At 35.8% G+C, this 12,529-nt stretch overlaps 1 protein-coding gene across 2 annotated transcripts in view; it reads left to right on the top strand.

Annotated features, from left to right (window-relative positions):
- Positions 1-5,369, top strand: part of SAXO1 (stabilizer of axonemal microtubules 1) — a 120,627-nt gene extending 115,258 nt beyond the window's left edge. For both annotated transcript variants that reach the window (XM_074282968.1, XM_074282969.1), the window contains one exon: positions 3,958-5,369. In XM_074282968.1, coding sequence (XP_074139069.1) covers positions 3,958-4,970 — 1,013 coding nt within the window. In that variant the 3' untranslated portion in view covers positions 4,971-5,369. The remainder of the gene's footprint in view (positions 1-3,957) is intronic.
- Positions 5,370-12,529: the final 7,160 nt, after the last annotated feature.

Below are 12,529 nucleotides of genomic sequence, written 5' to 3'. Positions count from 1 at the left end.
ATGGGGAGAAAAAAGACAGGGGAGGGAGAAAGACAAAGATCATTAAAAGCCTCATTTCATATAGGTAATATATATGGAACTTCTGTCTACATATTCACTCCCCTTACATTTACTCCATAGGAACCATATGTAAATCTTTCCCTTTATCGCTGTTAGGGTCAGCACCTTTATTGCAGCACAGGAACGCCAGTAAAATATAGGGGAACAGCATTTGGTTGTAATTTGTGGTATTTTCAAAACAACGTGCAATTGGAAGGATGTAGAATATAATTATTCAGTGCTTTGGGTCTGCACTGAGCCTTTTGTTCGGTCATTTTTCAGTGGTATCCAACTCTTCATGACCTTATTTTTAGGGGTTTTCCTGGAAAAGATACTGGGCTGGTTTGCCATTTTCTTTTTCAACTCATTTTATAGAAGAAGAAACTGAGATAAATAAGGTTAAATGATTTACCTAGGGTCACACAGCTAGTGTATGTTTGAGACTGTATTGGAACTCAGATTTTGCTGGAGTCTAGGGCTCCATTCGCTGTACCACCTAGCTGTTGTTTTTGTATTAAACTACTTATTTTCAAAAAGTCCAGAGTATGAAAAACAAAGTCCCTCCTCCATACTCCACCTGCCTGCTCCTTTTGGAAGGAAGGTTTTTCTGAATACCTGTTTAATGCCCTACTTTATTACACTCCTTTTGGTGAATTGTTTATACTGTGAAATTGTGTAGCCTTTCAGAATCTCAGTGTTTTGCATGTGAAATGATGGAGAGAAGAACAGTACAAGTGATAGCTCACAGTTGAGGAACTTCACTTTTTTACACACCATCTATTACATGGGGAGGCCTGTAAAGTTCCCAGTCTCCTTCCTGTTACATATAGGGAGCATGTAGGGATCCATGAGCATGGCACCCCATTTGACTGTCATCTTAGTTGACTGTGTTGAAGTCTGCCTCTGGAACATGTGGTTTGGATTCCCGAGAAGGTCCCCTCTCAATTCACCCTAATGCTTTCAAGATGCTGATGTAACCATTAATTTCTCTGGGAAAAGGATTAGGCTTTCAATTAAAATGTAGCATATTTTGAATACATGGTAGTCTCTTTGGCCTAAAATAAACTTACAGTGTGTCGAGGGGGATTGCACACGTGCAGCTGGATAAAACTGAAGTTTCCTATCCCATGCCTTTTCTCTCTTAAGTAAGGCCGTAAGCTCAGTAAATTCCCAATACAGTTACATACAGTGATGTCAGAACATTGGAGTTTCTGGGAGTTCAGACCAGTTATTACAAGCCTGATAATTTATGAGAAGTTAATCAGGAATTCTGACACCTTATACAGGCCTCTGGTTCTCTATAGCCCTGTACTCCTTCAGAAACCTTAAGGGACTGATCCACTATCTTCTCTGCTACACATTTCTTTATAAGCCATCTATGTCCAGCTCTTCCAAACAATTTTCCTCCTTTTGGGTCTTTTTTATTGAAAAAGTATTTGTGAGGATCTAGGGGAAAAAAAAAAGCACAGCTTCCTTACATAGCCATCTGATATATTTTGTGCATTAGGAAATTTCCTTAGTAGGATATCTTAAGATGTTACTTTGGGTAAATCATCAAACATTCCTTTGTCTGAGTTTCCTTATCAATACAGTGGGATTACTTTGATAGTAATAAGGTCCCTTTAGCTCTTACAACCTATAATTCTATGATTCTTCAAGTTTTGGACTTTTAGGAATCTTATAACCTTTTGACTTACAATTTAGTGGGAACCCCTAGAAACTTTATCTATGAGTGAAAATCTGGGTGGGGTCAGGCACAGAATAATAGTAATAAAGTTAAATTGTTTACATGCTCATTGTCATTTTGCTTAACTCCTATTTCTTGGTCACTTTGAGAACTTGTGAAATGATTTGTTCTCGTATATGCTTCTCAGAAGAGTATTTATTGGCCCAGTGCCTTGTCAATTGAGGGATCTTAGATAATCTCTTTGGGGTAACTGGATGTCATTGACATTTTGCATATAAAGTCTTACAGCCAAGAGCTCCAGGCCAGACACTAGACTTGGAGTCAGGAGAACTGAGTTCAAATTCTACCTCTATATATCAGCTTCATAGACTACATGAAAGCTTCTTAAATGTGTCTGAACCTCAGTATCTCCACTGTAGAATGGGAATGCAAATCTTTGTATTCTCTTAAAATTATTATTGTGGGGGAATATTAAACAAGATGTTGGTAAGAATGCTTCATAAACTTTAAAATAGTATATAACTGTCAGCTATTGCTGGTTTTTTTTATGATAGAGATAGGAGACTCATGACAGAGTCTCTTCCCTAGTGGCTGCATGCCCAGTTCTCCCAGCTTTCTCTAGGAAGTCATTGCCATCTACTTGCAAGAGGTGGTAATAATTTTATTTTGGCCTGCACTCTATGAAATATGGTGATGGTCTCTTACCATCCAACCAAAGAGCATTTACTTCTCATGACAATATATTTATTCAGCACTTTGCCTTTTTAGCCCTTTGCCCTTTTAGAAAGGTAGCTTATAAGGATGTCAGGCTTAGACTCTAAGCTCTTTGAGACAAGGGACTCTGTAATCTTAGGTGGTTTGGTGTAGAAGAGCTTTAAGACTAGAGTTGGGAAGACCTGAGTTCAGATTCCACCACTTTTTAGGTGCGTGACTGAGCAACTCATTTGACCACAATTGTAAAGTGAGGATCATAATAGTAAATATATCACAGGGTTATTGTGAGAATCAAATGAGATGACATTTATAAAACTCTTAGTGTAATGCTGAGCATATAATAAGCACTTAATAAATGGTCATTCCCTCCCTGTCTTCCCTTTCCCTTCCCCATTTCTATGGTAAATCTGCATATAGGGACATTAAATGAATTCTTGGGATATTGATGATCTAAATGTGAATTTCATATTTATAATTTATTTAAAATTTTGCTTACTATATTGAAAAATAATTGTTCCCTATCTATAATTCAAAAAATTCAATAATAATGTTAGATAGAAGGTAATTAATACTTTGCAATTTAAAGGCACATCAGTTCATTTGCTCCTCACAAAATGAGCTATTTAAGGCCTTGAGCATATGTTGTTTTTAATTCTCATTTTACAGATGTGGAAATCAAGGCCTTAATTAGTTTTATAGATGTGGAAACTTAAGCACTATTGTAATCATGTCATTCACCTACTTAAAAGAACCTTCAGAGCTTCCCCAATGCATTTTGAATAAAGTCAAAATTCCTACTTCTAGAATTTAAGGCCCTCTACAATTTATCTAGCCTTTTCTTATAGGCTCAACTAATATCCCACATCATTTCTTGCCCTGAAAGCCTTCTTTGCCCCCCTCTCTTCCCCTGTCTCAAAAACTAGCTTCTCATTTTGCCCACAACTATTCTTTATCTAGAACAATGCCTTAATATAATAGGCTGTTAATAAATACTAGATAAGTTTAACTGAATTGTCAAACTCACCTTTTGTGTCATAATTATTTGGCACTTGTTATTCCCAGAATCCTTTAGATGATAATATGATCCTTGAGAGCAAGGTCTGGGGGATAGCTCTGCTAAACATAATGACTTGTGCATAGTACACACTAATAAAATAGTTTGCTAAAGGCCACTCTACATCTGTTCTTCATTCCAGTTCACCCAGACCTTTTTTAAGATTGTTAATATTATTGAGTAGTTATTATTAATTGTTGTCCTCATCTTCATCATTATTTTCTAGATATGAGGGCTATATAGCAGTATAGAAAAAAGAAAGCTTTTCTTTTAGGAAATGTCATATAGTTGAAACACTTAAGTCTCTAATATAACTAGGAGCTAAGTAACCCTTGTATCTTATGAAACAAAACTATATTTAGGAATAGATTACTAATTTTCAGTCACATGTATGTGTTACATATACACACATATACTCTGTATGTCGGGAGGTATGACCTATATTGATTTGCTTTCATTTCAGTTGATTATTTGCCCTGGAATCAACCAAAACGTGATCTGATAAAACCAGAACAATCCTATCACCCAACAACAACGAAGTTTGATTATAGAACCACCCACCAGGATGATTTCCCCATCAAGGGCTTAGTGAATACAGTGAGTTACAAACCCTATTATCAGCATAAAATATTTGCCTTACCTCTGGAAGATTTGACCAACTACAAGATTAATTATGTACCACATCCTCTAGAGAAACGAATTCCAATGGAGCCAGTCAAGTACAAGCCCTCAGAAGTCCCCTTTGATGGTCTCACAACTCATAAGGAGGCCTTTAGGGGATTGCTTGGGGAGCCTGCCAAGTCCCTGAAACCCCATCCCAAGGTTTCCAGTTGTGAAAGCCCTTTCGCCAACACAACAGAGTTTCGGGACAAGTACCAAACATGGCCAATACCCCAAATGTTCTCTCGGGCCCCCACGACTTACATCCCCCCAGATGAGAAGATGGACTTTATGACAACAGTGCAGGCTCACTACACTTATCATAAAGGGGGCCCTGCCCAATCCTGCCGTCCAGTGATACAGTCTAAGAAACCAGGGCGCTTTGAAGGTTCCACCACCAACAGAGATGACTTCAGGCAGTGGCCCACTACCAGGCAAGAGCCTATCAAACCACTTGCTCAGCTAAACTTGGCTAGAGAGCCTATGGACTGCCTCACTACTACCAAGACCTACTTTGTGCCTCATCCACCAATTTTCACAAGGAGTTGTAAACCTTATATTCCTCCTGTCCGGTATCCGGCCCCTCTGATAGGTGAAACAACTTACAACATCAGCTATACTCCGAAGGAACCAGTGAAGTGCCCTGCTTCATATCCTGAACCACCAGGCTACACTTTTGATGAAGTGGATGCATTTGGCCACAGGATATATCGCCCTGTGGTCCCGTTGGACCCACTTGGTTCAAGGAAGAACAGTTACCTTCCTACAAATAGACCAGATGTTCCCAACCAAAGGGAGCTAGCAGTGACAGCCTGATTCTTTTTCCTTTTTGAAAATTTTCTCACAAAATTTCTAAAATTCACAGTACTTATTACATAGTCTGTTGAGATTCATTCCTTGAAAAACTTTGACCTTCTTGATCATTCCCAGGGGTTAATTCCTGCTGGAAATTATGAATAAATGAGAATCAGTTTATTTTAGGAAAATGACAGTTAATCACTGATGATTAATGAATTTCCTCTCTTGACTCTTTCCTCCACCAAGCCAACACTTCCCAAATCCCCGTGCTTCTTTATATTTCTTAAAGATGGACTAGGTTCTCTCAGAAGCTAATTTCTTACACTTGAATCTGTGATGGTGATTCAGTTATTGTATTAATAACGAAATTAGACTTGAATCCTGATAAGGTTGATGAATAAAACATATTTTGGGGAACTGGCTTTTTAAAATGATGTATCTTTTCACACATATATTGTACAGTAGTAAAACATGGAGGGAAATCGATACTCTTTGAAACTAAGAAACTTATGAATTGGCCTGTGAAGGTCTTGGCTTGAGTTTTAAATGAGTTCCTATGGCCAGACATATTGGTAGAAGACAGGTCTGAAAGCCAGTTTTCCCATATCCTGGGATATTGTTTTTTTTTCCATTAGACTACTACCGTTTTCCTTGCATGGGTCATAGGATCATAGATTTAGAGCTGGGGGGCATCATTTGGGAACATGTTAGGCTCTGTCCAACAGTAGGAAAGCTACCACCTGACTCTGATATACCCACTTTGAAAAGTGGAGGAGAGCTATGTGATGTACAACAACATGCAGTGGTCTGTCTTGAAAGAGTAGGAATGACACCTGTAACTTTCTATTTGGGTTCAGAGATTACATAAGACTAATTAATTATTCAATTATTTAAGCCCCCCCAAAAGATCTCGGGAAAGAAGTTATTCAAAAAAATGAGAGACAATATAGAATAATAGATTATTTTAAATTGAGACAAGTTCAAGTCCTTGCTCTAATGCTAAGTAACAATGGGTTCAGGGGCAAATCAATTTGCCTCTGCCAGAGTCAATTTCTTTTCCCATAAAATAGGGATAACAATACTTGTACTACCTATCTCAAAGGGTAGAGAAACTAAGTTCTTCTAAGACCAAAATGCTATAAAAACATGAGTTTTCATCATTTTTAGATTATTCAAATGAAAAGTCTGGGAATGGAATGAAAGAGAATAAATCATCACCTGAAGTAATTTTCTAATTAGCTTTTTTTAAACGAGAAGAGGAAAATACTTGAGGAAAGAAACCAATAGATTTCATTAATCAATCCCTTAAGTTTTCATCATTTTTAGATTATCCAAATGAATAGTCTGGGGATGGAATGAAATAAAATAGATCGTCATCTAGAGTAATTTTTAAATTAGCTTTTTTTTTTTAATGGTAAGAGGAATATACTTGAGGAAAAAAAAACCACAATAGTTTTCATTCATCAATCCTTTTTAAGGTGCATAGAGTTTCCTGAGTTGGGTCTATTTTTTCATTTCATTGATAACTTATGAGAATCATCTTATCTTTGAAGTGGCTGCAGTAGCAATGTTCAAGTAGAGGAAGCTACTTCAAAGCTCCATAGTGTCATCTTTTCCTGTTACCTTCCATGTTGTTGGTGAGTATCTCTTTATAGTTTCCAAAGTATAGCAGTTCTTTTCATTTAAAACATACTGCCTCTGGGTCATTTTAATTTAGCTTTAGTACTCTCACCTTAGATTCTTCCATTCATAGAGATAAACATACACACACACACACACACACACACACACACACACACACACAAGTACTACCTCTGCACAAAACATGAGGCAGATTATTTGAGGACAGAATGAGGATCCACAAATATTTAGCAAGTTGTGACAAATCTAGTAAGGTAAAGTTTTCTAGAATAAACATAAAGGTATATATCTGGGTTCAAAAAATCAATTTTCTAAATGCAGAGTTAGAGGAACAAAAACTTGGGAAATGTTAGTGAATTTATAAGCTCAAGATGAGTCAATGAGGAGATGTATCTGCCAAGTCAACTCCATATTTAAGAAATATTAAATTCCTACTAGCCAATAAACATTAAGTTCCTCCTATGTCCTAGGCACTATGCTAAGTGCTGGAAATACAAAGAAAGGTTAAAGATGGTTCCTGCAATGGAGGTGCTTACATTCTAATACAAGACAATGTGGTAGACAGGAGGGCTACAAAAAAAAGAACAAAACAAAAAACCCCCCCAAAAAACTGAGGCATAATCTATGGTCTGGAAGAGCTTTGACTCTAGTAGGGATATAAGACAAATACTTATGACACAAATACGAATGGTATAAGTGCCTAGTAGAAAGAAGGGTGAAAAATTTGGGGAGACGAAAAGGATAATGGATTAGACTTCATTGAAGAGGTTGAATCTATGTCAGGTTTTTTAAGAAACAGAATAAATAGTTTATATGTAAAGAGGGATTCCATTCCACATGTTGGGCATGATCTGCCATATTAAATACATGGAATAAGAATAGGGCAGAATAAGATTAGCTAGAAGGTAGAATGCATAAAGGAGGTTAGTTTGGCCATTAGAGGTCCAAATTTAGACCAAATTTTTGAAGTTTTAAGAAAGCAGAAATTGGTTAGATGGAAATAATAAATTAGATAAACTTCTAATGATTTACTTTTGATTCTTGGATCAAACATCGTCATATATTTGGAATTCAAAGCCTTTTACAATTGTGGCCCCAACTTATCTTTTTAGTCTTATGATACATTGACCTTTTTCATGTATGCTAAATAGTATTCCTGGCACATAGTAGGTGTTTAATAAATATTTGATGATTGAAATTGAAGTTCTAGAAAAAGGGAAAGGGAAATATTTAAATGCTAACTCTGTGCCAGGCCTGGCACTAAGAGCTTTACAAATATCTCCTTCAGTTTTTAATCTCTACTTTTTTAGAATTCTAGGGGAGAGTGCAATTAAAATTTTCCCTAAATGACTCATATTTGTGAGATTTTTGTCATTAAGAAATGTAACTAAACTAGAAAGTCCATGTTTTATGAAGATTTGTTTCACTTGCACAGGTGTCCATGAATAGAAGAAGATTTAGCTAGACTATGGCTTCACAAACCTAAAGTTCTTGGGATTTCTCAGTGTGCCATTTGTTCATATGTGTCAATGAATTAATGATTCATTTGTGGCTTGTAGGGAAAGTTAGAAGTTCTTCTCTGCAAGTAGGTGGAACCATGGGGATTGGAGTGGGGCTAGGGACAGAGTTTTCTTTGGCATGGGTAGAATCAAGGTTTACCCAGCAGTAGAAAGCAGGTGCTACATTCCTCCATCTAGCTGGAGATTGTAATGAGAGAATACAGCAGCTGAATGTACATTATAGCCCACACCTGCTTGGGCTCTACTGTGGACCAGGGGAGTTCCTCTATTTAGAGCTTCTTCATTTAACACCCTTTTAATCTGAGTTAAACATCTGAAAATAGAGATGGTGCAGACTGAATGCTGCAACCAGATTCCTTTCTGTTCTGGGGCCTAATGGCCTGTAGTGCTGTGGTGGGGCACTGGTGTGTGAAATCCAGAGCCTTTTGGCCATGGGTCACAAGCAAGGCCCTAAGTGCTTCTGAGAAAAGCAGCCTGATCCTAAGTTTCCACTCCAGAGTGAGGAGTGAACAGATGGCACTGATTTTCTCAATCTTTTACAACCTAGAAACCAGACGGCCTGCCTGCTTAATCAGGGCCAAGGCTGTTCTTTCAACATGAAGGGAACCTCCTCCCCCTGCCCCACTCATGTTATGGAATAATAAAACAGGCGAGCCTACAAATACCCTTTAAAAAGGAAAACAGCTACTTGAGAGTTATAGGAGAACAAAAATGCCTTAAAAATGATTGAAATTTGACTTCTGTGCCAACAGATGACTTATAAACTGAGAAATTGAGTTTCTTTTTGGAATGTGTTCTCCCCACCCCATTTTTCTGAAATCCCCCTTCTATCTATTGCTTACGATTTGTTACTATTGCTAGCTAGTAGCTAGCATCTATGTAGTGCTTAATATTTGCACTGTTTTACATGTGTTTCCTTACTATATCTCCTAGAGGAATTTTATCATTTTATAAATGAAGAAGCAGATTCAGATTAAGTGAAATGTTCAAGGTTACCCAACTAGATCATCTTCATGAGTTCAAATCCAGCCTCAGACACTTAGTAGCTGCTTGATCGGCAAATCACTTAACCCTATTTGCCTTAGTTTCCTTACCTGTAAAATGAGCTGGAGAATGACATTTCAAACCTTTTTAGTTTCTCTTCCAAAAAGACCCCAAATTGAGACACAAAGAATTGGACATGAATGAAATGACTTAACCAACAGTATAGCTAGATTGTACCTGATGCAGGATCTGAACTCATGATTCCAAGTCCAATATTTTATCCATTACACTACTTTTAGCTACCTACTAAACTGAGATAGGCTCTTTCTGTCATCTTATAAGGCTGACAACATTAACAAAATAGGATGACATCTTATTTATCAGAGATCACTTTTTTGGAAGTCTATATTATCCAAAAGATAGTAGAAAAAAACAGGAAATTAACAAGAAAAACTTAGGAGAGTTGAGTGATGTCATAGAACCCATACATAAAAGCTTATTTACATAAGAGAATCATAGACCCTCACTCTTATTTACTCTTATTTGAGAAACATTTCCCAACAGGCTAGAAATGAGGAATGTTTCCAAAGGTGGGTTTCCTGAAATCAGCAAAAAAAAAAAATACTTGGCAATTAGACAGTGAAGAATGAAATGGAAAATGACAAAAAGTAGACGTGATAAGCTAAAAACACAGAAGTCTACACCTCCATGGTCCCAGGGTGAGGTAGATTGCTGTGTTAAAGAATTTTATCCTTAAATGAATTCAAAATTTTCATTGGGATGTCTATTCCCTCTAATGCAGAGGACAGGAAGTCCACACTTCATCCTCGGTTAACTTTTTATCCATGTCTCTTCATAGTCCTACAGACAGGATCTAGCCAATGATTTGAAGCTCCTCTTCTGTTTTATATATGACACAAACATATATCTACATAGTATTTATAGTCTGTTTGTGTCTATGTATATCAATCTATCTCATGTATCTAAAGCTCTCTGGGGTGATGAGAGTGTCAAAGGAAAGAAGGGGGTATATATGTGAAATGTTATTATGGGAGAAATCATAGGACTAAGTAACTACTTGGATACAGGGGGAATAAGAGGAGTAGAGAATGACATGTAGGTTGTAATCCTGGATGACTGGGAGGATGGTAGTGCCCTTGGGAAGTTTGGAAGAGGGAAGAATTTAGAGGGAAAAATAATGAGTTCCATTCTGGAGTTTAAGATGAATAAATATGATAACTATATATGGCACTTTGAGTTTTGCAAAGTACTTTAAAATATTATTTCACTTTATTTACACAACTCTTGGAAGTATTATTTTTATCCTCATTTTGCAGATAAGGAAATTAAATTTAAGGTGATATCCAGTTCAAGATGGGAGGTAGTTGGTGAAGTGAGTTTGAAGGTTAGAAAAGAAGTTAAGGATGGATAAATAGAAGCTGATGAAATCACCAAATGAAATAGTAAAGAGAGAGAAGAGAAAGTCCATGAAGGAGCTCTGTGGGATACCCACCATTAGTGGACACCTCTTAGATGAAGATACAGCAAAAGTACCTAAGAAAGAATGTTAGGCAAGTAGAAAAACAAGAATTAGAACATTGTCACAGAAACTTACAAGGAAGAGGGTAATTGTTAAAATGTGGCAGAAAGGTGAAGAAGATTGAAGATTGAAAAAATTGTTTTCTTTGTAATTCTATGCCTTTTATTTTATGCATTTAAAAACAGTGTTTTAAGTCTACCAACTTCTGAAGGGATATTGACACAAAGAAGATTAAAAACAGTCTTTCATGATTTCTTCAACTTCCAGTGCCTTCTTTTTCATAGTATTTTTCAGTATTTAATTATTTTGAATTTGTTAATATTTATTATTTTCATATTTATTCTATATATCCTTGAAGGCCTCCCTAATTAAAACATAAAAACTTTGAGATTAGGGATTGTTTCATTTTTAATGTTGTTTTTATTTCCAGTAGCTGATACTAATTGGTGTCTAGTAAATGTTTTTTGATTGATTGATTATATTCAACTCTTTACCATAAGGTGGAGATGTGTTTCATTATCTATTCTTGGAACCATCACTAGTTTTTCAGTTTGGCTTCCTTCTGGCAATCTCTTGTACTCACATATATTTTTCTTTTGAATCTTAGTTTTATGTCCAAACTGTCCCGATAGATTATTGAATGAGTACAAGCTGACATAAATCATTTTATCCAGTTGACTACAGATTAGACCATACTTCACAACTAGTCATTCATCTTGGCCATTTTTAAATTTTTTTTTTTTTTTTGCCACTCAACACTATCTAGTCAATAAATACCTACTATGTGATAGGTGCATAAATCCAAACATAGAAAAGAAAAAACTTATAGTCTAAAGAGGAATGACAATATACAAAAGAAAGCTTGAAAAAGGAGGGAGAGAGGGAAGTACCACATATAGGGGCATGCTGGAGACATCAAAGAAGTCCATTCTTTTGTGTCTATATGCTTCAGTTTTTTCCCAGTCTTTCCCCAATTAATAGATAAAACTTTTATTTCTAGTTCTAATACGAAGAGTAATGCTAATAATACTGTATATTATATATTTATGTTTTTATCTTTGACCTAATGAAAGGGGATATATTCAAAGGGTGAAATGAAAGGGTCAAAGTGTATAAACAGTCTATTCACTTTTCTTTCATAATTCCAAGTTGATAACCAGAATATTTGGTTAAATTAGCATCTTTACCAGCAATTATTTTATTGCCAATTTGCAGATGAGAAATGAAATCTTAAATTTATTATAATTTGCATTTCCCTTACTGTTAATGATTTATGAACATGTTTCAAATGACTATAGTTTTCAGTTTTTAAAAAAACCTATTCATATTCTATGTGAATGGCTTTTGGTATTATTTGCTTCACTTTTTTATTTTTCTTAGATAAAAGACTTTTATCAGTGAAACCCGATGCAATATTTTTCCTACTCTAAAGTTTTTCTCATATTCATGGATTTCATTCATACAAGCCTTTTAATTTCATGCAACTGAAATGATCTGTTTTATCTTTTAAAAGCTCTTTTACCCATTGCTTGGTAAAGAATTCTCTTAGCTAGGGTTATAAAAACTATCTCCTCTTGTGTAGGTGTGTTGATCCTTTGTATTTTGGTTTGAATTAATTTTAGCATATTTTCATATGTGGTATAAGATACTATTTTAAACCTAGTTTCTGCTAAATTGCTTCCTACTTTTCTCAGAATTTCTTGTGAAGGTTGAGGCATTTCCTTCAATAATTTATGCTGTTGGATTTATCAAATATAAGACTACCATTTTTATTGTATCTGTTTCCTACTTATCCAGAATGTGTCACTAATCAATTTTTTTTTAACTTAGCATCCTATATTTTGATGACTACTGTTTTGTAATATGTTTTGAGTCCTAGTAATGCTGTAACT

Source organism: Sminthopsis crassicaudata, chromosome 1 (genome assembly GCF_048593235.1).
Source record: "Sminthopsis crassicaudata isolate SCR6 chromosome 1, ASM4859323v1, whole genome shotgun sequence".
Lineage (NCBI taxonomy): Eukaryota > Metazoa > Chordata > Mammalia > Dasyuromorphia > Dasyuridae > Sminthopsis > Sminthopsis crassicaudata.
The sequence above is the reverse complement of the archived record's forward strand: the minus strand, read 5'-3'. Positions and strand labels throughout refer to the sequence as shown.